This window comes from Labeo rohita, chromosome 14, assembly GCF_022985175.1.
Source record: "Labeo rohita strain BAU-BD-2019 chromosome 14, IGBB_LRoh.1.0, whole genome shotgun sequence".
In the NCBI taxonomy this organism is placed as follows: domain Eukaryota; kingdom Metazoa; phylum Chordata; class Actinopteri; order Cypriniformes; family Cyprinidae; genus Labeo; species Labeo rohita.
This window is the reverse complement of record NC_066882.1, coordinates 10,641,576-10,667,124: the sequence shown is the minus strand read 5'-3', so window position 1 is coordinate 10,667,124 and position 25,549 is coordinate 10,641,576. Positions and strand designations below refer to the sequence as shown.

Sequence of the window (25,549 nt, the reverse complement as noted above, 5' to 3'; positions counted from 1 at the left end):
ATAAAGATTAAATAAAAGATTAAATTTTGGTTTGACTATATATAATAAATAAATAACAAAATAATAATAATAATAATAATAATAATAATAATAATAATAATAATAATAATAATAAAGATTAAATAAATAAACTGTTTTAAAAGCTATAAGAGTAATAATGTACTAGTATATTTGACAGGAAAACTTTACGTCATCGATGGTTTTCATCGTCGGCTTCACACAGAAAAGTTACCCATGATTCCCCGCACAGTCTGCGGCTCATTCAAAAATGGAGGAGGGTGAGAGACAGTCAGAAAGTGAGCGCTGTTCAGCACCTTCCCAAACTTCTGACCAACAAACCACAACCGAGACCTCCAGTCAAAAAAGAGAAACTGACGAAGATGATATCGAAACTAAGCTGGACATCAGTTCGGATAAGTTTGACCCTCTGCTCGTTTTGTATTCCCCACAGGTGCAACTGCCTTACCCCAATATCAAGTGCTTTAATAACATCGCCGAATATGAGAGCTTCCTGAAAGGCGGCCGAGGTCGAGCGAAACCCGAAAATGTCGAGAAAAGACTCAGAAAAGCACAGAAGGGTAAAGCAGACCCGGAGAGGATAGAAAGGCTGAAGAGACTCATGGTGAACAACCCGGTTGAGGAGGGAGAGGGAAGCGGAGTCAAACGGCCCCCTCGACAGCGAAAAACGGCTAAAAATGTGCTTACCAGAATGCCACGTATGTTTCTCTCTTTACTGTCTAGGTCACAAGACGATGATAAACACATACCTGTTGATTCACAACAAAAAAAATGCTTTCTATGTAGTTAGCTCACCAGGCTCTGTCTCTTTTTTGCAGTGCACACGGGCAGTCCATTAGGACAGCTAAACAGATGTGTTCAGGAGAAAATCAGAGTCAAAGTTCACATCCGGACCTTTAAAGGACTCCGGGGAGTGTGTTCTGGCTTTGTGGTGGCATTTGATAAGTTTTGGAACCTGGTAAGTATTAAATAATATTATTTTAACTACTAATAATCATTAATAAATTAAACATTTTTCTCTTTTTTCCTGCTTTTCCTGACAGGCAATGGTGGATGTAGACGAAACCTACAGGGAGCCACTTTTGGGACAAGCGCTCTATCACGAGAAAGCGCTTACTGTCACAAGGGTGATGCATTTGAAATATTTGAACATACACTACCAGTCAAAAGTTTTTGAACAGTGAGATTTTTAATGTTTTTACGGAAGTCTCTTCTGCTCATAGAGCCTGCATTTATTTTTTTTATCCAAAGTACAGCAAAAAACTTAAAATTTAGAAATATTTTATTTGAATATATTTTAAAATGTATGTATTTAATGTATTTATTTCTATGATTTCAAAGCTGATTTTTTTAGGATAATTTCATAGTCACATGATCCTTCAGAAATCATTCTAATATTCTGATTTGCTGCTTATTATTATTATTATTATTATTATTATTATGTTGAAAACAGCTGAGTAGGAATTTTTGATGAATAGAAGGTTTAGAAGAACAGCATTTATCTAAAATAAAAATCTTTTGTAACATTATAAATGTCTTTATCATTACGTTTGATCAATTTGAAGCATCTTTGCTAAATAAAAGTATTAATTTCTATCATCAAAAAAATTATACTGACTCCAAGCTTTTTAATGGTATAGTGTATAATGTTACAAAAGCTTTTTATTTCAGATAAATGCTGATATTTGGATCTTTTTATTCATCAAAGAATCCTGAAACAATTTACTCAACTGTTTTAAATATTGATAACAATAATAATAAAAAAAATGTTTCTTGAACAGCAAATCAGCATATTAGAATGATTTCTGAAGAATCGTGTGACACTGAAGACTGGAGTAATGATGCTGAAAATATAGTTTTGATCACAGGAATAAATTACTTAAAAAAAAATATTCAAATAGAAAATAGTTATTTTAAATAGTAAAAATATTTTATAATTCTGTATTTTGCATCAAATAAATGCAGGCTTGGTGAGCAGAAGAGAATTCTTTAAAAAACTTTAAAAATCTTACTGTTCAAAAACTTTTGACTGGTAGTGTACATCTAAATATTCAGAACAACTAGTAGTTATTAATCCTTAATCGCATCTAGTATTGATTAAGACATATTAAATAGGAAAATATTAAAAAAATTTGTGCTTTATACTAAAAAACCTAATTTAATTAATTTTCTATTACAGCTATTCGAAAAACTAAAAGTTCAAGAGACTGTGGCCCTCAGTGAGGTTGAGAGGAAGTCAGAGCTACAAAGTAGTTCATCTCATCTCAGGAGAACCGATCCCAAACATACCCAGGAGAGATCTGAATCTTCCGAGAAAGAGAAGACTACATTAAAAGTGACACAAAAATCTGAAACCAAGCCTAAAGTGGAGTATGGAAGAGTGCACACACGTCATGTCAATCAGCTTTTTATACGAGGAGAAAACATTCTTCTTGTGAACATACAGCAGGACTAAATCCCAAGATAACTACCCAGATGAAATATTAACTTACTTTCTATGGAGATCAACCAGAAAGGTTTTGTTAAATGAGTGTATCATATTGATATGTATATCAACAGCTAAAAAAAAAATATGTTAAAAGCTGAGTAAACTTAACTATTTTTTTGTGGTTGGTCGTTGTGTTTAAGTTAAAGGGATAGTTCACCCAAAAATGATAATTCTGTTATTATTTACTTAACCTCATGTCATTCCAAATCCGTAGGACCTTTGTTCTTCTTCAGAACACAAATTAAGATATTTTTAAATTTCGTAGCTGCTTAACTTTATGATTGAACCACTAATTCACAAGGACTATTTTGTTGAGGTTCTTGGGAACTTTCTGGGCTATGAACGTGATGGTACCTTTGCTGCAGGGTCAGCTTTTGGATTTCATTAAAACTATCTTAATTTGTTTTCCAAAGATGAGCAAAGGTCTAATGAGTTTGGAAAGACATGAGGGTGAGTAATTAATGACACAATTTTCATTTTTGGGTGAACTATCCCTTTAAGGTCACGTACTCTGTTTGTGTTTGCTTTGTATGACCACTAGGGGGAAGTAAGACACTGATACACTGTAAGCATTAAACAATGCACATTTAGTCTTATTTTGTTACATTTTATAAACTATCAAGGGAAAAATAGCAATATATTTACCAAGTTTTTGCCGATATTCCCTTCAACTGTCAACCCCACTAAAACGGCCAGCCAATACATACTCTTATTTTCCTGTCAAACTGAATTTTCTATTAGACGTTTACCTCTTTCAGTGCAAAAAAAAAAATGCAGTTGGGTCTCCATGGATTTCAAAAAACAGCATAAATGGGTTAATTGAGCTTTTTGAGGCTGGAAATTGCATGTAGCACTCAAGGCTTTTTGTCTTGACGTGTTTGAGTGTTATTTTTCCCTCACTGCATATATTAGCCATATACACATTACTTTCGTGATGAAGAATATTTATATAAAAACACTTTCTCTTCAGAGAAGTGTCTTCCATGTGATTTACTCAATCGTATGTCCATAACCACCTTATTTTTCCGTAAGAGTGGACGCAGCCATTTGTAAACTTCATGGGACTGGCTTCCGGTCTCATCCTCGTCCAGCAGGGTTGCCAAGTCCGGTTTTCCCGCGGAATTGAACTACTTTAACACTGTTGCCGCGGGTTTAAGCGACCCTAAAACGTGATATTTATCCCCTGGAATCCCTGCCAAAAAACGTGTATTTACCCGCGGAACGTGATTTTTAACAGGGGAAACGCTAGTTTTGGGGTAGTTTTGAGTATCAGTTGGGTGGGTTTTGTTGTTAAACCTGGCAACCCTGTCATCCAGCTGTTTTTAGCTGTACAAAACAGCTGGTTTTGCTCCTTGATATTGCAAAATGGTGTCCATATTATTTGAATCTATTATCTTAATTATGAACACACTGGTTTGTAATGCGAACAGTTTTACCGTTTACTGCACGTTGTTATTCTTCTAGTTAACTCCTTATAACAGCTACTGAACCGGAAGTCTCGCTCATAAGCTTACTTCAGCGTTTAAAATTAAGGTGAATACAATACTATTAACCCATTCCTACTATTGTTGTATGAAGATGTTCTGTCATGGTTACAGATATTTATGGTTTAAACAAAAATTACATAACCTAGTAAAGAATTAATTAAACGACGAATCTTAACCTAGTAAAGAATTAGTTTGTTTTCCCAGCATAATAATATAGACTACCTATTAGAAAACTTGAACTGTAAATAGTCTTTCACAGCTTTGCCTAGTAATGAAAATCTCAGCATCCTACCACTATTTATTTATGAGGGAAGGTTGTACATTTTGTTGCATATTCATAAAATCATTATTTGGCATCGGCTACGGACACGTTAGGATATAGCATCATGTACTGAATTTATTTAAAAAATTATACAAAATAGACATCAGAACCGTGGCCAGTTCCCTTCTATTTTATTAAGCTCAAGTTTCCCAAGATGACTTATTAATTTTACGCCAATTAAAAAGTTCACTGGCAAAGGATCCAGTGAAAATGGGACATGTGGCTGTACTGCTTTCATCCTATTAATGCATGCAAAGTTAACGTTTGGAGTCAGGTCCTTAGAGAGCCCTAAGAACAGACTATTTTTAAGACACGAGATTGATTAGAGAAGATAAAAACAACAAGCTTCACAATGAAAATGGAAATCAAATTTTTATTGTCATTCATAAAAGATCATAAGTACAATCAAGTCATTGTATGAAACAGAAAACATTAAACATTCTCAGTGGAAGATTTTGCTTTTTTGTTGCTTGCTGCAGATTTGCATAAACATATAGTGTTTCCTGTAACACTCCCCAACCCCTAACCACTCAATAGTTGAGATCCTACAGAACTTAACAGACCTGACTACATAAACCTAAACCAACCCTTCGGGAAAAAAAAGAAACAAGGAAGAATTTGGTCATTTTGCTTGTAAAAAGCCTCAGAATGGAAGAGAGGGGCTTGGTTAGCTTTAGCGGACACTGTGGACAGAAACAGATGATCTTGACAATACAGTGATGGTCCTTTTGGATACAGCATCCAGCTCTTTGCTACCAGATCTTACAAACACACAGCCTCAACTTACACTCAGCATAAGCAGAACTGCATAAAATATGAACCCATTTCAGGTTCAATTATATATAAAATCCTTTTAGTCACCCAAACTCTTCCTTATAATTTAACCACGCAAAAACATAAATGTGCACATATGTACTAGATATATATCTTCTTTAACAGTACCTTTAATAAATACTGTACTTTTCATTTCATCCTAAGAGTTTTAGTTTTTTATTTATTTTTTTTTTTAGAAAAAAAGGCAAGGGACTGATAGGCACCATGTGTTTTAAAGACAGATTCTGCATTTTCATAAAGATGCAAAAAAGATCAGGTCTTCATTGAAAAAGTACACTTTAACTATTTAAGGCCACAAGGGTTATGATTTGGAATTGATGTCTGAGTACTTCATTTCTCTTCAGAAAATGGTTATTTGACTAAAAATCAAATACAAAATGGCAAGTGATCAGAAACGTTACTCCATACAAAAATCCTCACCATCATAATTCATTAATCTTGCAACTCAATAACTTATTGTCTGCGCGCAAAAATATTTACAGGTTATCATCTTAAGGCGGAGTGAAGAAAAGGTCAGAACTGATCATTAGGATTTTTCTACAGCATTAGGAACCCAATACTTCCTGGGTTTAATTAAGAAGTTAAGAAGTCAACCGGAGTCATTCGCGATCATCACATTCCTTAAAGCGATATCCCGACGCAATGTAAACGTGGGACGTGCGTGTGCAATGACTGAAATGATTCTGAGCACAAACCAGCCACCCTCCATAGGGCTCCTTGGTACAGCTGATCAGAAGAACATTGAAAATAATATAATCATCCAGTTTGAAAAAAACATTTCCTGCGTGGCTTTATTTGACATCTTTCAAGTAGTCTTTGTCTTCTAGCTCTTCATAGCGTCTTCATGGTCATATCTAAAGAAGGACTGTTCACTTAATACTCTGCAGTTCATTTCCCAAAGTTGGCAAAATCTGCAAAGGCATCTTGTTTAGGCTGTCCCATGGCAGGGTTCATGCCCATGACCGGCATTCCCGTACCCATGCCCATGTTTCCTGGCATCCCCATTTGAGCTGTAGACATGCCCATGTTCATATTCATTCCCATCATGCCTTGATTGACTGGCATCCCTCCCATGTTTGGCATGGGCATGGTGCTACCTGTCATGCCAGGCTGCATGCCCATGTTCATTCCTCCCATCATGGTGTTGGTGGGCGGTCTGACCATTGCAGGAGCCGCCTGCATGCCCAGGTTCATTCCAGCAAAGCCCTGAGTCATCATATTCACAGGAGTCTGACCTCCTATTGCAAGATAAACAGACAGGGAAAAAATGAAAATAAAGGCTCAATTCTTTTGTTTTTGCTGTATAAAATGTCAAACTGATTAAATGTGTTATACTGCTAATAATAAATATATATACACACACTTTTGAACAGTAGTGTAACGATTTTAAAAGTATTAATTATTTGAGAAAATAATATAAATTAAATGAAAAGGCACTAAAAAGGTTTCAAACTCTAATAGTAATAATCTTGATTTTAGTCAAATTTCATAAACATAGAGTCACAAAGTGTAATAAGAACATTGTCATGTTTTTTCTGAATCTAGTTTTCATTTACGTCATCATACTTTTGTGTTATATTATTATACCTCTGCATTTATATTTTCATTTGTCATATATATTTTTTAATTTGTTAGTTGAGTTAGTTACTCATTTTCTCTGTTTCTCATACAGGGTTCATACAGATACTGTAAAATAAAATTTCAGGACTTTAAGGACTTTTCAAGCACTCCTTTTTTGATTTTTAAGGACTTCAATCAAGGATCCCAGTTATATATATGATATTTTCTACTGTTTAAGAAAAAAAAAAAAAGAAGAAAAAAAAGAAAAAAAGATGCATGAAACCGCTCCGAAGTCCTGATCTGAATCAAATGATTTGCAATCCATGTTGCGAAGTCTCGTTCTGAATAATGAATCACAAACCATCATTTCAGATCAGGACTCGGAGCGTGAATCTCGAATTTAATGATTCAAGAACCCGCTCCCGATCTGAAACAAATGATTCAAAGTACACAAAGTTCCGATTTAAATTAATTGATTTGCGAACCCGCTCTGAAGTCCTGATCTAAATCAAATGATTTGCAATCTGTGCTTCGAATAATGAATCGCAAACCATCATTTCAGATCAGGACTCAGAGCGTGAATCACGAATCATTAAATTCGCTGAATAATTTAAGAACCTGCTCCAAAGTCCTGATCTGAAACAAATGATTCACGATACACAAAGTTCCGATTTAAATGAATTGATTCACAAACCCGCTCTGAAGTCCTGATCTAAATCAAATGATTTGCGATACGCGACTTGAGGTTCCGATCTAAATCAATTATTTGAGATACACAAAGTGCCAATCTAAATCAAATGATTTGTGAACCTGGTCTGAAGTCTTGATCTAAATCAAATGATTCACGATACGCAACTTGAGGTTCCGATCTAAATCAATTGATTCGTGATGCACAAAATTCCAATCTGAATCAATACGTGAAGCACAAAGTTCCAATGTAAAGCAAATGATTCACGATACACAATTAGAAGTCCCAATCTAAGTCAACCTGCTCTAAATCAGACGATTCGCGATACGCGATTTGAAAGCCCGATCTGAATCAAATGATTTGTGATCATTCACTCCAAAACCGTAACTCATGTTGCAATGGTTTTTAAATGGTTGATAAAATCATTACAAGCAATGTCGAAATTCGAAAATGAATGGCTCTTTTAATTTAATCTGGTTTTTACTAGTGAATAGCTTGAAATGAAAAGAAGTCACGAGTCAATCGGAGCAGTTCCAGCTTAAATGACTCACTCAACTGATTTGGTTCATATGTTCCTCTTTTTGCATCTTCAGCCATGTTTACACAACACTGTCAGTACTACTGCTGGTTTAGCTCAATAGTTTTATGACATGGGATAAAACTAAAAGTATGATTTTTTTAAAATTGCGCGAAAGGATGTGTGCTTAATAAAACAAATTAAACACTTACTTCATAGACATAGTGTCTTTCAATAATTCAAGCACCTTTTAAGTACCTCTGTAGGAATACTGCTATTTTCATTTGTTTTTATAACTGTACTATGGTTTGATGTTTTCTACTATTTGATGTTTTCTACTATTTATTTCTACTATTAAGCTCTGTTTCACCCATCACTATGTGCTTTTTAAAATCATTACAAGCAATGGTGAAAATCAAAAATGAATGGCTCTTTCAATTTTATCTGGTTTCTGTTACTGAATCACTTGAAATGAACAACTGAAGTCATGAGTTTGAATCAATTGGAGCGGCTCCAGCGTAAATTACTCAATTAGTTTGGTTCATCTGTAGCTCGTTTTGTGTCTTCAGCCATGTTTACACAACATTGTTAGTACTTCTACTGTCTTAGCTCGCTAGTTTTCTGACATTAACTAAAATAAGCGAAAAATGTATGATGTTTTTTACATTTTTTTGTATGATGTATTGTGAATTTTGCGTGAATAGATATGTGACCCTGGACCACAAAACCAAAGTAGCATGGGTACATTTGTAGCAATAGCCAAAAATACATTGTATGGGTCAAAATCATCGATTTTCCTTTTATGCCAAAAAATATTTGGATATTAAGATAAAGTCCATGCCCCATGAAAATATTTAGTACATTTCTTATCTTAAATATATCAAAACATAATTTTTGATTAGTAATTTGCATTGCTAAGAACTTCATTTAGACAACTTTAAAGGCAATTTTCTAAATAATTGGGGGGGTTTTGCACCCAGATTTTCAAACAGTTGTATCTCAGCCAAATATTGTCTTATCCTAACAAACCATGCATCAATGAAAAGCTTATTTATTTATATATATATTTATTGTGCTAATTGAAAAAGAATTAAACACTTATTTCAAAAAGTCAAATTCAAGTATTTCAAGCATTTTAAGCACATTGTACGAACCCTGCTCATACAGATTTGTTTTAATTCTTTTGAGCTCATTTCATTTTTTGAACTTCAGGTTCAGTCATGTCCCAGACACTCTTTAGGGGCTTTCACACCAGACGAACCTTTTCATAGTTCCTAGAACTACTGGCAGAACTACCTGCTTTTTAGCGTGTTCAGGAACTTGTTTGGGGAAACTAAATTAGCTCCTATTTCAAAGTAGGGTCTAAAAAAGTTCTACAGGAACTACCAGTGACTTAAGTGTATGCTGATTGGTCAAACGAATGCGAAACACCGGCGACCTGGCATTTTTAAAAAGCCATGTTAAAATATTTACGATAACAGCATCTTTTCTCAGCCTTGATGTTATGTAAATTGTCATAAGAGATTTAGTCAGATTTTCACGCTTTTTGAATCATGTAAATTGCGCGTTTACATTCCATCTCCGTTATCACGAAATCTATGACACACAACAAAACGGTTGTTGACATTTGTAAATGCAGCGCACAAAAACTTTGCTGTTGGCCACTTCAGCGTTCCAGCTGCTGGTGCAAATGCAACCAGGAAAATGGCCTGAGGGGGAAATTGGTTCTGTATGAACCACCATGCTAGCTAGTTCTATAACTACGCGCTGCGAAAGCCCCTTTTATCAGCATCTATGCTTACCTTGCTGCATCATGTTGAGTGTGGGCTGAGAAGGTTTGGGTGGGTGCATGCCAGGGCCAAGGTAGTCCAGGCTTATGTTTACATTAGAGTTGGACCAGGTGGAAGGCAAAGCGGCTTTGGGATTGGGCTTCTGGGCCATCGGTTGCTGGGGCATCAGTGGGTTCCCCATTGACTGAAGTGGCTGCAAAGACAAAGAAAATCAAATCAGTTTAGGAACAAAATCTAATCAACAAAATCTTAGTACCCATCTAATCAAAAACAATGTTTTCTCTGATTATGTTAAGATGATACTGCTCTGCTGCAGTTCAAGCATGATAATTAAAATTCTCCAATGACCATGAATGTTTGCCAATGGCAGAATGACACAAGTCAGAGAAGATGAAAGACAGTATTAATACTCCAGAACATTACGCTGCGGTCTTTCAGGGTTATCAAGACTCTTAAGTTAAACAAGACAGAAATGCTGGTTGAGAGGCATTGTCTTCTCCTAAAATTATTTCAGCATGCGAAAATGCATCTCGAGTCCCTCTAATTATACCATCGGGGGGGCTGCTTTTTTCTTTAGCCAAACAAAACTTGCCATTTTAAAGTAGGTCAGGCTTTTAGCATGCAAATATTATCTTTGTGCAAGGCTTTTGTTTCAATTTAATGGTTTTCTGACTTAAACTTGTTCCTCCTCATTCTGCCATTCTCTGTGATGGGCGTCCCAAGGGGACCGGGGTTGATGGGTAATGAGGAGGGGGTGGGTGGAAATTGTGCCGATGCTGCGTGTTAACCCTCGCTCGTTTCGCTTTCATGTTGCCTGCTCTCTAAACCGCTGGCTCTGAACCTCGGCCAGAATTGTCTTTTCTTGCGTAAATAGTGTTTAGTGTGCAGTTCCACTTAGATGAGCTGCATTAAGTACTCCACAGATGGGGGATCTGAATGAAAACCACATTATCTATGTGCAACTCTACATGACTTGGTTTCATCTTTATTCTTTATTGTGCTGTAAACAGAATGTTGAGGGACGCCAATACACAAAAGTCTATTATAGGTGTAGTACCTAATGAAATGCATAGGCACTCGTTTGAATGTATTTATGTAGCTAAAACTACGTAAATACAATGGCACAGTAAAAAAAATTTCATAATCAAAAGTTTTGTGGCATTTATTTGTCACGATTGTGGGTCTTTGTTGTAAGTGCTGCCATTTTTGTACTCTTATGTCTCTTATGTTCAACAAGGCTGCATTTATTTAAACAAAAATTGTGAAAACAGTAACAATTTTGGTATATGAAGGCGAGACACTTCCAAGTGTCAAAACCAAGTTTTCTAAAATGTTAGGTTTAAATATGCAAATGATACATTATTTTATGATATATGCGCTAATTCGCATACATGTACAGACTAGAACAAAAATCTAAACACTGGATGAAGTCAGTTTCTTGTTAATTAAATTTTTTTGACATATTAGAGTCAAATGTTCTCACAGAGGGAATTCTGGGTATCTCATTTTGTCACGGCATATTTCAGAAAATACTGAACTGACAAAACAATATATTTTTGCACTGTTTTTGGGGGAATAAAATTCATAAAATCATTCTATTATGTTGATTTGGTGCTTAACAAACATTAATATCAGTGTTGAAACAGCTGTGCTGCTTAATATTTAAGAAGAGTCCTTTTTTTCAGGATTCTTTGATAAAGTTCAAAAGAATATTATTTATTTGAAACATTTTTTAGATTATAAAAGTTTACGATCACTTTTAATCAATTTAATGCATCCTTGCAAAATAAATTAATTAAATATTAACTATTAATTTCTTTCAAAAAAGGGAATGACAGTGTATAATTTTTCTCTTCTCAGAAAATGAACAAAAATACTGATGACTCATCCCTAATGCAAGGGTAAAATATAATGTTGTATCCAATAAAATTCTCCAAGGATGAGAACATAACACCTGCGAGCCAATGGCAAGTAGAAAAACAGCTATTAAAAGGTAAGTATTTTTTAATAGGTAATCAGAATGGGAAGGAAAACACCATTTCATGGGGCCTTGATCGATAAAAACATGACAATATAATATCATAGATATTAGAAATATATAGGAGATACATTGAGCAGCAGGCACCTGTGATTTGGATGCTGACATGCCAATGGTCTGAGAGGTGGTCATGGAGAAGTTCATGCTTTGGGAGGTGTTGAAGTTAGCGGTCTGAGAGGAACCCATTAGGTCAAAGAGGTCGGAAGAGGGTGCTGTGGATGCAGGGGCAGGAGCAGGGGCCGCCTGCAGACCTGAAAAAAGGTCTATTCCTGCAGGGTTAACTGGCTGAGCTGCAGGGACGGCTGGCTGGGCTGTAGGAAAAGCATTCCAATCACCAAAGTCTCCATTCCCACTAGACACTGGGGCTGAGGAAAGACAAATGGCACATGGAGAAGCACAAACATTATAGAGCGCACAGGGAACACAGGAGGAAGTTGTAATAGTTATGAAGCTTTTGATCAAAAGGCATATTTGTGCTTTTACTACACAAATCATGCTTCATGTCAGGCTTTATCATCTAGCAGAAGATGTGCATTTGCATGCAAATGAGCAATACAAAAATCTAAAGAAACGCAAGAGAACCAGCGATGAAACTATCAGGGCACTGAAGATGCATGAACATCAAAAAGAATCTCAGACTCTCCGTCACTTCAGCTCAGTCCCAGAAATGCAGAGGGTGACGTGTCACACCCAACAAGAGCTGAAATGTGTCTGTGCTCATTAGCTTTTAGCACAGCAGCCCACCATATGGCTGCCCCCTCCTCTCACTATTTAAGAGCTTTCTGCTTGGAGTATTTCATAAACAGCCAGCTGAGGATGGCAAACTCCAGTCCAGCAGAAAAAACAAACAGCCTTCTGTTATATTCCCAGAACTATATTTAAATAACCATATAAAAACACACACATATCACCACTTTGTGTCTTTCAAGTTGCACTCCCTTAAGGCTTTTATTTTAACATGTGAGTTTAATTAGAAAAAAAATACACAGACTTTTGGCCAAAGCAAACAAGGCTTTTTATTCTTGGAGTTGCATATCTTTAAAAGAACATAAGTTACAGTATATTAGGGATAATAATAGGGTAGTGATGGTTGACTAATCGATTATTACAACAAATGTATCTAGATTTTTTGGTTGCTAGTTCTGATATTATTGGTGGTGGTGATTTCAATATTGTACTAACAGCATGCGGTTCTAACAGATTGCACAGTAAAACCTTCTCAGAGTAATTGTGTGTTTAAATTCTTCCCATTTAAAGCACTTACATTTTTTTCCCTTTTTCCTAAGTGCTAACTGCCTTGAGAAACATGTCTGATTGGAGTCATATGAACTCAAAACCTACCTAATTATATAGGGCTTTCTTAATACCAATTAACTGAGTCAGTTTTGAAAACACACAACTGTTCAGAACTTTGGGGTAGTTAAGGTTTTATAAATGGTTTTGAAAGAAGTCTCTTTTGCTCACCAATGATTCATTTATTTGATCAAAAACACAGTAAAGTGTCATTACTTATTTAAAATACTTATTTAACCTATTTTCTATTTAAAATTTCTTTTTTTTTTAATTTCTTTTTTTTAATGTAATTTATTCCAGCAAAGCTGAATTTTCAGCATCTTTACTCCAGTCTTCAGTGTCACATGATCCTTTAGAAAATATTCTAATATGCTAATTTGGTGCTAAAGAGAGATTTATTAATGTGAATGTTGAAAACAGTTGTGGTGCTTAATATTTTTGTGGAAACCATGATGTATTTATTTAAAATAAAAATGTTTTGTAACAATGTAAAAGTCTTCAATGTGTCCTTGCTAAATTAAAGTAAAATTTCTTTTTAAAAAATTTACTGACTCCAAACTTTTGAACAGAAGTATGTATTGTAGAAAGTAGAAGTAAAAATAATCAAGAGTTTCATGGTGTATTTTTGACTTCATGGTGTGTTAGGAGGTTATATAAACATACCAGCTGATGATGGAAGACTGGCTGCAGCTGCAGCAGAAGAGAAATCAGCAAAACCTCCAATCAGGTCAGAGCCTGAGCCTAGAACAAAAGAGAGAGATTCAATTATGACATTCTAGATTTGTGAAACATATCAGTCTCCTTCTAATTGTCCTACGGAAAAGACAAAAATGGCGAACACAGAAATAAGAAACATCTGTTGGAGTCTGTAAGGGGCACACACACAACACAGACTCCGGTCACGTTACATTCCAGCAGCCTGTGGCTGGAGCTATCTGGAGGAGGACAGATGCAGCTGTTTGCCTGGTGGAGGAGGGAGCAGGACAGTGAGGAGAAGGATCTATGCATCTGCTCAGCACTACACACCCACCAGGGACCGCTTTGACATCTGGCCCCGGTGACTAAATGCTTCAGCAGGCAGCAGGAGCGCAGGAGTGTGCATATGCTAAACTTCACTGTGTGCCCTCCCATTTAGTAGGATACGTCCACACCACCAAACTAATGGCATAGTGCTTCCTTTTTGTTTGTCCTGAACAGTTAAACTACAGGTCCCACAAATTCTTTGGTTTTTCAGCATTTTTGTGTATTTGAACCCTTTCCAACAATGAATGTATGATTTTGAGATCCATCTTTTCACACTGAGAACAACCGAGGGACTCATATGCAACTATTACAGAAGGTTCAAACGCTCACTGATGCTCCAGAAGGAAAAACGATGCATTACGAGCCAGGAGGTGTAAACTTTGAACAGAATAAAGATGTGTACCTAAATATCATATTTTTTCATTTAGTATTGCCTTTCAGAAGCTAGAGAAGATACTTACACTGTTCCCAGAAGACAAAATAAGTTAAATTTACCCTGATCTTCAAATGAATTTTTTTTTTACCCTCTGGCTTTTAATGCATTGTGTTTCCTTCTGAAGCATCAGTGAGCATTTGAACCACCTGTAATAGTTGCATATGAGTCCCTCAGTTGTCCTCAGTGTGAAAAGATTGATCTCAAAATCAAACAGTCGTTGTTGGAAAGGGTTCAAATACACAAAAATGCTGACAAACCAAAGAATTTGTGGGACCTGTAGTTTAACAAGTGAACTAATCGACTAGACCAGGGGCGCCCAATCTCGGTCCTAGAGAGCTGGTGTACTGCAGAGTTTAGCTCCAACCCCAGTCAGACACACCTGAACCAGCTAATCAAGCTCTTACTAGGCATACTAGAAACTTCCCGGCAGGTGTGTTGAGGCAAATTGGAGCTAAACTCTGCAGGACACCAGCCCTCCAGGACCAGCTTTGGGCACCCCTGGACTAGACAGTGCTACCCTCCTTCCTTCGGGACGAACCCTTCAATATTATTTCTCCTAAGCATCCTAATGTGAACTGTTCTTGCATGTTCAGTTGTTTAAGTAGTGCTGAACCACAAATCAAATACATACACATTTTAAAAAAGGCATTCTATAATATCTTGAATATTTTCCTCTGCCAAAACTGAAGATCCACCATGATATTCTTCACTTAGAGGATGCATGTTACTACTGTTACCTTGGGAAGCTGGTTGAGCAGGTGCAGGTTCTGCTGAGAACAAGTCCACCAGACCAGAACTGGGCTGGCTCACTGCTGGTTTGGCCTATGGCAAAAAGAACAAACTGAAAACACTCTTACCAGCTACCACAAGATGTCAGTGTAGAGTCTATGTTATGTTATTTGAATACCTTTGTGACCCTGGACCACAAAACCAGTCATAAGGGTCTATTTTACTACATTGAGACTTCTGAATAAATAAGCTTTCCATTGATGTATGGTGTGTTAGGATAGGACAATATTTGGCCTACAACTGGCCTTACAACTGGTTTTGTGGTCCAGGGTCACAATAAAGATTTAATTTCACACTATTTATTAGTAAATCTCTTCTTAAAGTTGCATTATCAATGAGTCCAAATGCTAGAGAGGTTCAATTAAACAGGAAAACAGGAACTAGTGCTGGTAGCTACATTTTCTTTTATCTACCTGGCTTGTGTTTGCGTTGGTGGCTTTATCGCCAGTGTAATGCGCAGCTGCTCCCAGGTCTATCGTTTTGGAGGGAACGCCTCCTCTCTTACGAGTGGCAGTGGTCTCTGTGGCCTGGACGATCTGGACGCTTTTGGTTGTCACTGTCTCTTCATCATCTTTAAATTCTGATCTCCCCGACTGCCCATTTCGTGCTCCCCGACGGTCCTCATCTCCTTCACTATACAGAGAAGACAAAGCATAAGCTTGAGCAAGATCACAACAAATCAAAATGCTTGCTTTGAGAATAAAACACCATCAGCGCATGACACAACTGTCAACAATTTGTTCATATAATTAGTTATAACATTTATGCATTTATGCTATACGATGTGCAGAATATGAGTTTCCAGGTGATCTGAGACGGGAGAGTAAGATGGCCTGGGGGTCCTGACCTGAATCTGTCAGGCGAGTCGTCCCGGTCGTCTTTTTTGCGGAACATGTTGATGGTGTCGTCAATGGTGCTTCCGATCTTATCGCTGATCTCTCCCAGTTTCTCACTGAAAGGGAAAGCCCCCTTGCTTTTGTCCCAGTCTTCATCCCATTTCGACCGCGACTCTTTAAAATCAAACCTGTCCTCCGCTGCAGAATGCATAAACAGTACAGGAAATGTGTTATGATATATACACATACAATCCACCTTATTTTTCCCGTAAGAGCATGTGTAGACATTCATAAATATTATGTGTCTGGCTTCCAGTCTCATTCGCGTTCAGTTATTTTTTGCTGTACAAAACAGCTTGTTTTGCTGTTTGATATTGCAAACTGGTGTGTCTTACTATATTATTTTAATGTATTATCTTAATTATGAACACAATGGTTTGTAGTGCAAACCAGATTTACCGTTTACTGCACTTGAACCAGAAGTCTAACACATTACCAGACAACAGCTTACTTCCACATTGAAGTATAAGGTGAATACAGTCAAACTTCATTTAGAACTTAAGTATGGGAATATAAGGAATAATAGGGTGAATCCCACAAATATGTGGGTAATCAAAATCAGAGAAAAAAAATAAACACTACCAGTCAAAAGTTTATGAACAGTAAGATTTTTTAATGCTTTTGTGAAGAAGTTTCTCTGCACACGAAGTCTGCATTTATTTGATCCAAAGTACAACGAAAACAGTATAATTTTTAAAATATTTACTTTAAAAAAAAAAACTGTCTTCTGTTGAATACATTTTAAAATGTAATTTATTACTGTGATTTTAAAGCTGAATTTTTTATCATCATTACTCCAGTCACATGATCCTTCAGAAATCATTCTAATATTCTGATTTGCAGTTAAAAAAAAAAAAAATTTATTATTATTATGATGTTGAAAACAGTTGAGTAGACTTTTATCAGGTGTCTTTAATGAAAGAAAAGTTCAAAAGAAATTTTTGTAACATTATTAATATCTTTATCATCACTTTCAATCAATTTAAAGCATCCTTGCTAAAAAAGTATTAATTTCTACAATTTCTTCCCCCGCCAAAAAAACCTCCAAGCTTTTGGATCTTTCTATTTATCAAAGAATCCTGAAAAAAAAGTACTCAAATGTTTTAAATATTGATAATAATAAAAAATGTTTCTTTAACTGCTAGCTTTGATCACAAGAATAAATTACATTAAATTACAATTACATTTTAAAATATATTCAAATAGAAAGCGGTTATTTTAAACATTAAAAAATATCTCACAATATTAGTGCTTTTGCAGTACTTTGGATCAAATAAATGCAGCTTGGTGACCAGAAGAGACTTCTTTAAAAATCATTAAAAAAAACTTTTGACTGGTTATTTTGACTGGTTTTGCATGAAGAAAATGAAGCTCATTGATATATTTTCAATACACATCTTTAACCCAATTTTAAATACTGTCATGCAGTTGGATGTTTTTCTTCTAAAATTGTTCGTAATTTTCATTATTCTTAATGGTTACTCTCATTAGAATTTAATTACTTAATTATCATAAATTAAAGGCAGTACAATAAATATTACCATAAAGTAATAATAAACACTACATTTAATTAATATACCAGTTTCTTTCTTTGTTGATTATATTTTTTATAATGGTGTGCTTAATTGTGGAGAAAATAATTCAAAAACTGGTACTAGAAAGAGGCTTAATGTTTTTATGCAAAATATAATTTCTTCTTTCGGGGGGTGGGGTGAAATATGACCCAGGGTGAGATTCACCCACTAATTTGATGTCAATGCAAAGGGAAGTGAAATAAGACTATGATGCTTCCTTTCGGGTATATTCCTAAGAACTGTGATTGGGCTGTGGTTACATTACTGAATACATTTACAAGCCACCATCTCAAAAACACAACAAAAGACATATATATCAAGTTTCATTAAACTTAAGAGCTAAACGACTGTCAAACAAAACATGATACAAGTTAAATCAGAAACAGCCATTATAAATAACACACTGCATTTTTCCTTCCCAATCAAGGACATTGAAAACATAATTTATGCTGTCATGTGAAAGAGCAGCTATGCTGGGTATCAAAATAAATCTACAATACAGTTCACTCATCTGGCAATGCAAACCCTCCAGGGACAACAACAACAGGGGAGAAGAGACAGAGGACCTCCTTGTTTTCAGAGAGTCCCGATTAGATATATTCCTTATGATAAATGTGTTTTTTGTGTGATGTAAAAAAAGCCTTGCAAACCTTGATAAATATGACAGTGAGAAAGGTGTGTGTGTGTGTGTGCAAGTTAGCGACTTACAGTATCTGAAGCCCGACATGCTGTCAGAGGACACGCCTATATACTTGTCCCTGTTTTTCTTGGCCTTCTTCCTCTCCTCTCTCAATCTGTCATCATCCTGAACAAACTCTATCAGCTCCTTCACCTTCTGACGCACATTGACACCCTGGTCCTTGCCATTCTCATCTGAAACAAAGCACGTTCATCCATCACTGATCAATATCTAAAAGACATCAAATAGTGTACATGACAAATGGATAATTACATAAGCTTTTGCTTTTGTGCAGTTCACTCACCTACATGATGATAGCTCTCAATTGAACGCAAGTCATACAGGTGTTCTCTTGCACTTGTGACAACCCGTTCAGATCCATTTCTGATCAGGTACGCCAGCAGCAGTAAAGACTGTGGTAGAGATGACAGTCAAGTTCATGACAGATTACACCAAAACAAGTCCATTTCAGCCCTGTACAGTCATCAGTGAAACACACCTTGTAAACTCTCCTCCAGTTTTTCTTATTGTCTTTCAGCATTCTAGTCCACAGCATGTTCATTACCTCTGGAAACTGCTCGTACATGAACGTGGCCCTGAAACGAAACAGAAAATAAGCTAATCTTAAGAGACTCTCCACAGTGGAAGTAAGTGTGACTCGACAAATACAGACATAAGATAAGGTTCAGAGAAAGGAAAGACACAAATCAAACATCAAAATCCCCTCCACTTGCCTGGCGATCTCGCCCATTAACTGTCCAGACGGTCCCCATGGGTCGTCATTGGTGGCTTCTCGAACTTTAGACTCAGTTTCTGTGTAGTTCATCACTACATTGGTTCTGTAAGAATGAGATTAGGCACAACATTAAGTCAAACATCCTTTATTTAGAAAGATTATAAGATAAAAACATATCAACAGGAAAAAGAGACCTTTAGCAAAGATTAAACACATAAAAGATAAAACATGTAAATTACTAATAAAAACATAATTCATATTATTTAGTTGTAAAATTAATTGAAATAAGAGACAGAGCAGACAGTAGTAAATCCTTTGTGCTTCATGGGGTGATACTTGTTATGAGCACTGTAAACAGAGGTCCATAATGACCATATTAATTAAAATAAGGCAACTGGTCAACATGTTTGCATAAGTGACATTTTTAGGAAGTGACACGGTTGTTCAAAAGTTTGGGATCAGTAAGACTGGTAATGTTTTTTAAAGAATTCTCTTATGCTCATTAAGGCTGCATTCACTTGATCAAAAATGCAGAAAAAAACAGTAATATTGTAAAATATTATTACAGTTTAAAATAGTGGTTTTCTATTTTAATATGTTTTAAAAATATAATTTATTCCTGTGATGTAAAGCTAAATTTTCATCAGCCATTACTCCAGTCTTCAGTGTCACATGATCCTTCAGAAATCATTCTAATATGTTGATTTGTTACTTTTATTATTAATGTTGGAAACAGTTGTGATGCTTAATATGTTTTTGAAACCTGTGATTCTTTTTTCAGGATTCTTTCATAAATAACAAGTTAAAAAGAACAGCATGTATTCAAAATAGGAATCTTTTCCAACAATAAAAGTCTTTGCTATCATTGTTTTATCAATTCAACACATCCTTGGTGAATAAAAGTATTAATTTCTTAAAAAGAAAAAAAAAAATAAATAAATAAAAATCTACTGACCACAAACTTTTAAATGGTAGTTTATAATGTTTAAAAAGATATCTATTTTAAATAAATGCTGTTCATTTTCACTTATTTATTTATTAAGGAACCACGACAAAAAATATCACAGGTTCCTACATATAAATCAGCATATTAGAATGATTTCTGAAAGATCACGTGACACTAAAGACTGGAGTAACGACGCTGAAAATTCAGCATGGCATAACAGGAATAAATTGAATCTTAAAATATATTCACCTAGAAATAAGTTATTTTACATTGAAATAATATTTCACAATATTACATTTTTTCTGCATTTTTGATCATATAAATGCAGCCTTGAAGAGCGTAAGAAACTTAAAAAAAAATATTAATTATCTTACAGATCCCAGATTAAATAGCAGAATATGTTGATGTGAAGTTTGTTTGTCTGTGAAACTGAACTAAAGACCATTTGTAAAATAAAATTCCTTATAGGCCCCAATTTTTCACATTATTTTTGACAGTGATCCTGCGCTATTTCATTCATCAAAAGCATACAGGGAGCAAAAAAAGCATAATAACAGTATCAAAAATGTAATCCATATGACTTCATTCCACATGCTACATTCCAAATCATCTGAAGCCATATGAAATTAGATATAGTCATACAAATTTTGGCCTGTTTCAAGTCTCAATTATTCTCGTGCTTATTTAAACTTTGTGTATGACAACTGTTCGCAAAACACACAAGAGCATGAACATTATGCAAATTATCTCCTTTGGTATTTCAAGGCGGAAAATCATATGAGTTTCAAACATAATAAAGGTGAGTAAATAATGAGAGAACAGAAGAGAATCTGACTATGCTGTGTGGGTTATTTATTAACAGTGTTTATAAATATATTAAAAAAAATCACTTCCTATTTAAACTATATATTAAGCATTTATTTGTGCATCATGAGTGAGTAAGTAACCATTTTAAAAATCCCCCAAGGTTGCATCACTGGTGCCAGTGAAATCTCTATTTTTATTCCCTATTAAAATGATAAATGCTAGAACAGTCATTCAATTAATGACTAAAATGGTCATAAATCTTAGACCCCACCTTCATTTGAATACCGGACGGAGATAAGCAGCAAAGCAGGGCCAAAAGCTTTATTATGTGAAACCAGTTTAGCACTAGAGGGACACAACCAGAGTGACACAAAGAGTGGCTATACAAGACACACAAGATCTCAGTATATGGGTGGAGTGTAAGACAGCCTCGCCGAGAATAGAGGGTGGATCAAATAAAAGCACCCTATGGAGTCTTTCCTACTTCTAAAAAACACTATTTGGCTGTTTAGAAAGTGTCTAGTGTCTCAGTTTACAGCCTATTGGGAAAAAAATACCTGGGTATTGTCTTTCTCAATTGGAAGTGTAAGCTGAAATGAGTAAAAATAAATAAAAGCAAAAAAAGAAGTCAACAAAAAACTTCCTACATCCTTGTTTCCTCATTTAAGAATTAATTTCTTATAGACAATGACAGAAACATAATTTCAAAAAGATGTACAAAACCCACCAAACTAACAGATACATAACTAGCATAACTTGAGGTGATAAAAGAGGTCAGGACATCCGTTTGCTTATGCTTGCAGTGTGTAATTGTTTCCTTTTTTCTGAGTAATCTGACATAAACAAGAGCATTTCCAACACTTCTGGTCAACCGCATTAACTGGTTTCACAGCTTCAGGATAATGCGGGCTGCTTTGATTTTTATTTAAGGCTCTGATGCAATTCTTTTCACAGTTACATGACACCTGTGGCTGGGTGATACTACCATCTACTACAACAAATACTATAATACTAAAGTCCTCCTGTGGCATCTCATGACTTTCACACCATTTAGGAACAGGCTCATTGCTTTACCAGCATGAAGCTAAATTCCCCACACTTCATCAGTCCACCCATGGATACAATTGGCAAGCAGTCTGCAAAAGGCCATACTGTTGCAGATGGCAGACTTTAGAGGCAACTTTCTTCACCTTGACACATTATTATCAAACCTGCTTGAAAAAAAAACAGGAAATGACAATTTTTTTTTTCTTTTTTTTGCAGGTCATGATGACTGAGAGCTGTCTAGAATAGATGGTATTGATTATTTCTCCAGAATTTTTTTTAGTGGTGGCTAGACCCCTTAACATCCAATAGAATACACTATGTGTACTTTATATCATCACACAGCATAGTTCACATCTGAAGAAGAGCATGTAAATGAAACAGTTTCAGGGGTGTACCCACTTATTAGGCAACACCCAAAGGTTTGAGCAATCTCATATTTGTGAATTAAAGCTTTCAGTAACAGCTTTTCCATACTGTCAGAAAAGGGCAAGATAGCAATGGATAAAAAAAACAAAACAAAAAACCTAAGGTTCAGAGTTCCACAATAACCTATTTAATGATCACTATACTGTCAATGTTGCCAAGTCTGCAGTTTTCCCACGGAATTGGGCTACTTTAACACTGTTGCCACGGGTTATTTTTTATGTCTATGGCTTGAAGCGACCACAAAAAATTGATATTTATCTCCAGGAATGCAAATTTTACCAAGGAACGCACCAAAACCTGCGTATTTTACCCCCCGGAAATCAGGGGACCCAGTTCGAAATGCAACTCGGCTAGTTTTCAGTGGGTTTTGTTGTGAAAACCTGGCAACCCTGTGTACTGTATGTTATCATTCTTGTAGCTAAAATCATTCTCACCACGTTTCTGTGTTTAATAAGACATCTACAGTTTTTAAAAAATTGAAACAGAAGTGTAGTCTGTGACTATGACCTACAGTTTATTTTAAGATTTTTAAGATTTGTCCTTGGCACTTCTAAAGAAAAACATCATTCTGAATTGCTGTGTTTTCCCTGCTGAACAACCTTGTAAACTATTCATGAAGACAGTAGTTGACAGTGTGCATGACAGACAGCACAGTCGGAAAAGGGTTTAACCCTTAAATGGATTCTGAGATAGTGAATGGGCCCAATTTCTAAAAAAAATATTAAAAGGGGGACCCAGGAATTACTTTAATCAAGAGACTTTGTATAAAAACCTAGAATCGTTAGTGAATCATTATGTATATGCAAACATGACAGCATATGCCATACTGGGCTTAAACAGTGTAAGCACATAAGGCCAGTGACTGAATGTTTATAATTTAAATATTATTGGAAGATGTTTAAGAAAAAGTAACATAAAGACACTAATTTGAACAAAAATATAACATTGCATTATTTTGATTTTGTGTTTGAACATAACAAAAAAAAAAATTCCTGGGGTATTATGTTCTCGTCCTGTAAAGGGTTAAAACACAAGTTTCAGTCTAACAGCAGCAGTTTCCATGAAACTCAAAGGCTCAATTATAGAAGCTACGTAATCATCTTTACACGTAAAGCCTTTGCTAATATGATTACAACCAGAAAGTCTAAACAGTTAATCAGCAATTGTCATCATACAAATATGTACAATGAGTCGTTTTTCATTTCAGGCTAGCTGATTAGCTTGAACACTGCCTGACAATAGCTGTCAAACATGAAAAAGTTGTTGCCACTCCAGTGCCAAGTAAAGCAAGTGCTCTTACTTTATTTTTAAACAATTTTCTCATTCATAAAGTCTCACAATCAACACGTTAGCCTGTCGTGAAAAGCACTTTTAAACACGAGCTCTGTTTTGACAGCCAACACAAGTTTAGCAACTGTCATAAAATTAGCCACTGAGTGAACAGTAAGGAAGTTTGAGGATAACGTTCGTCTCGTAAACAAAATTAATTCACTTTAACGAGTGAAAGCGTCTGATTATGTATCGTAACCGACAAGAAAACGAAAGCTGCTAAATACACTGGCGAAATGTTACTTTTAAGGGACAACAAAGCTGTAGTTAGCTACTGTGCTAGCTCCTGTCTCGAGAGTGCGATGTGACGTCAATGAGTGCGTACGTGTCTCATTTTCAACAGGTATGAGAGAGGACACCGAAATACTTTCGAAAACATTCACAATACTCACGCTTTATCAACCAGCTCCCTCACTTTCCACATATTCAACATCTTGGCTGTGTTCTTGGGGCTTTCGGTCGCGAAAACAGGTGTTCCAGCCCTTGAAATCCGCTGGTCGTGCCAGTCGAGCTGTCACGAAAGCCAAAGCATGAACTCTAAAGTTACGGCGCTTCAGGCAGCGGTGGTGGAGGAGCGTAGGCCAGACAGGTTACTACGGAAATGCGCTGTCACTTACGGAAATTTCGTAGGCTGCTTCAGCAGAACACTACATCCTTGATGAGGATGTGACATAATAAGCCACATTAGCATAACCTCCCAGAAGTGGTTAGTGAATGAGGATAAAATTAACGCGTGGGTTTGTTTAAAATGATAGTGAGAATGAATAAATCAATCAATAAATTATACATATTTTTAGAATTAAATTGAGATTCTAATTAATTCAGTTTCAGTTGACTTACCAAGTACAATTACAGTTTTAATGTGAATTTAAAGAGATAGAATTAAAAGAAGCAAGTTGTCACTGTTTTACATGTAATAAATTAATCAATTATAAATGAAAGTACAAATTAATATTAATCAACATTTTTTTCTGTTGGGTTGGGTTACATTTTTCTGGTCTCTGGACTGTATTACTTTTCACTCAGTTTTGCTGAAAAGCCTATATCGTGTCTTCAGTTAGCTGTATATTTTTTTTCTGATGACAGATGATACAGAATATTGACTATACCTAATAATGAACATATAAATCCTATTTAATAAATAATAATAAAAATAACCTAAATATTTCTTATGAAAATACCTAAAATATTCTACACTATCAAAAGTTTTTGAACAGTAAGATTTTTAATGTTTTTTTTTTTTAAAGAAGTCTCTTCTGCTCACTAAGCCTACATTCATTTGATCCAAAGTACAGCAAATGCAGTAATATTGTGAAATATTTTTTACTATTTAAAGTAACTGCTTTCGATTTGAAAATATTTTTAAATGTAATTTATTCCTGTGATAAAAGCTTTATTTTTAGCATCATTACTCCAGTATTCAGTCACATGATCCCTCAGAAATCATTCTAATATGCCGATTTGCTGTTCAAGAAACATTTTTATTATTATTGCTATCACTATTTAAAACAGTTTAGTACATATTTCTCAGGATTCCTTGATTAATAGAAAGATCCAAAAATCAGCATTTAACTGAAAGCTTTTGTAACATTATACACTATACCATTTAAAAGCTTGGAGTCAGTATAATTTTTTGTTTTTTGGGGGAAATTATAGAAATTAATACTTTTATTTCGCAAGGATGCTTTAAATCGATTAAAAGTGATCATAAAGACATTTATAATGTTACAAAAGGTTCTTCTGGACTTGAAAAAAAGATAGATCAGCTGTTTTCAACATAATAATAATAATAATAAATGTTTTTTTGAGCAGCAAATCAGAATATT

At 35.4% G+C, this 25,549-nt stretch overlaps 2 protein-coding genes across 2 annotated transcripts; one reads left to right on the top strand and one right to left on the bottom strand.

Annotated features, from left to right (window-relative positions):
* The first annotated feature begins 232 nt into the window (after window positions 1-232).
* Window positions 233-3,697, top strand: lsm11 (LSM11, U7 small nuclear RNA associated). Its single transcript, XM_051127635.1, has 4 exons — window positions 233-716; window positions 837-976; window positions 1,062-1,145; window positions 2,198-3,697. The coding sequence occupies exons 1-4, from the start codon at window positions 269-271 to the stop codon at window positions 2,471-2,473; spliced, it is 948 nt and encodes a 315-aa protein (XP_050983592.1). The 5' UTR covers window positions 233-268; the 3' UTR covers window positions 2,474-3,697.
* Window positions 3,698-4,674: 977 nt separating this feature from the next.
* clint1a (clathrin interactor 1a) lies at window positions 4,675-24,326 on the bottom strand. Its single transcript, XM_051127634.1, has 12 exons — window positions 24,116-24,326; window positions 19,167-19,271; window positions 18,932-19,028; window positions 18,737-18,845; window positions 18,462-18,626; window positions 16,131-16,317; window positions 15,697-15,916; window positions 15,232-15,316; window positions 13,699-13,776; window positions 11,830-12,107; window positions 9,717-9,897; window positions 4,675-6,387 (listed from the first exon to the last, which is right to left on the bottom strand). Exons 1-12 carry the CDS (start codon window positions 24,154-24,156, stop codon window positions 6,038-6,040), a joined length of 1,896 nt encoding a protein of 631 aa, XP_050983591.1. The 5' UTR covers window positions 24,157-24,326; the 3' UTR covers window positions 4,675-6,037.
* Between the last annotated feature and the right edge of the window lie 1,223 nt (window positions 24,327-25,549).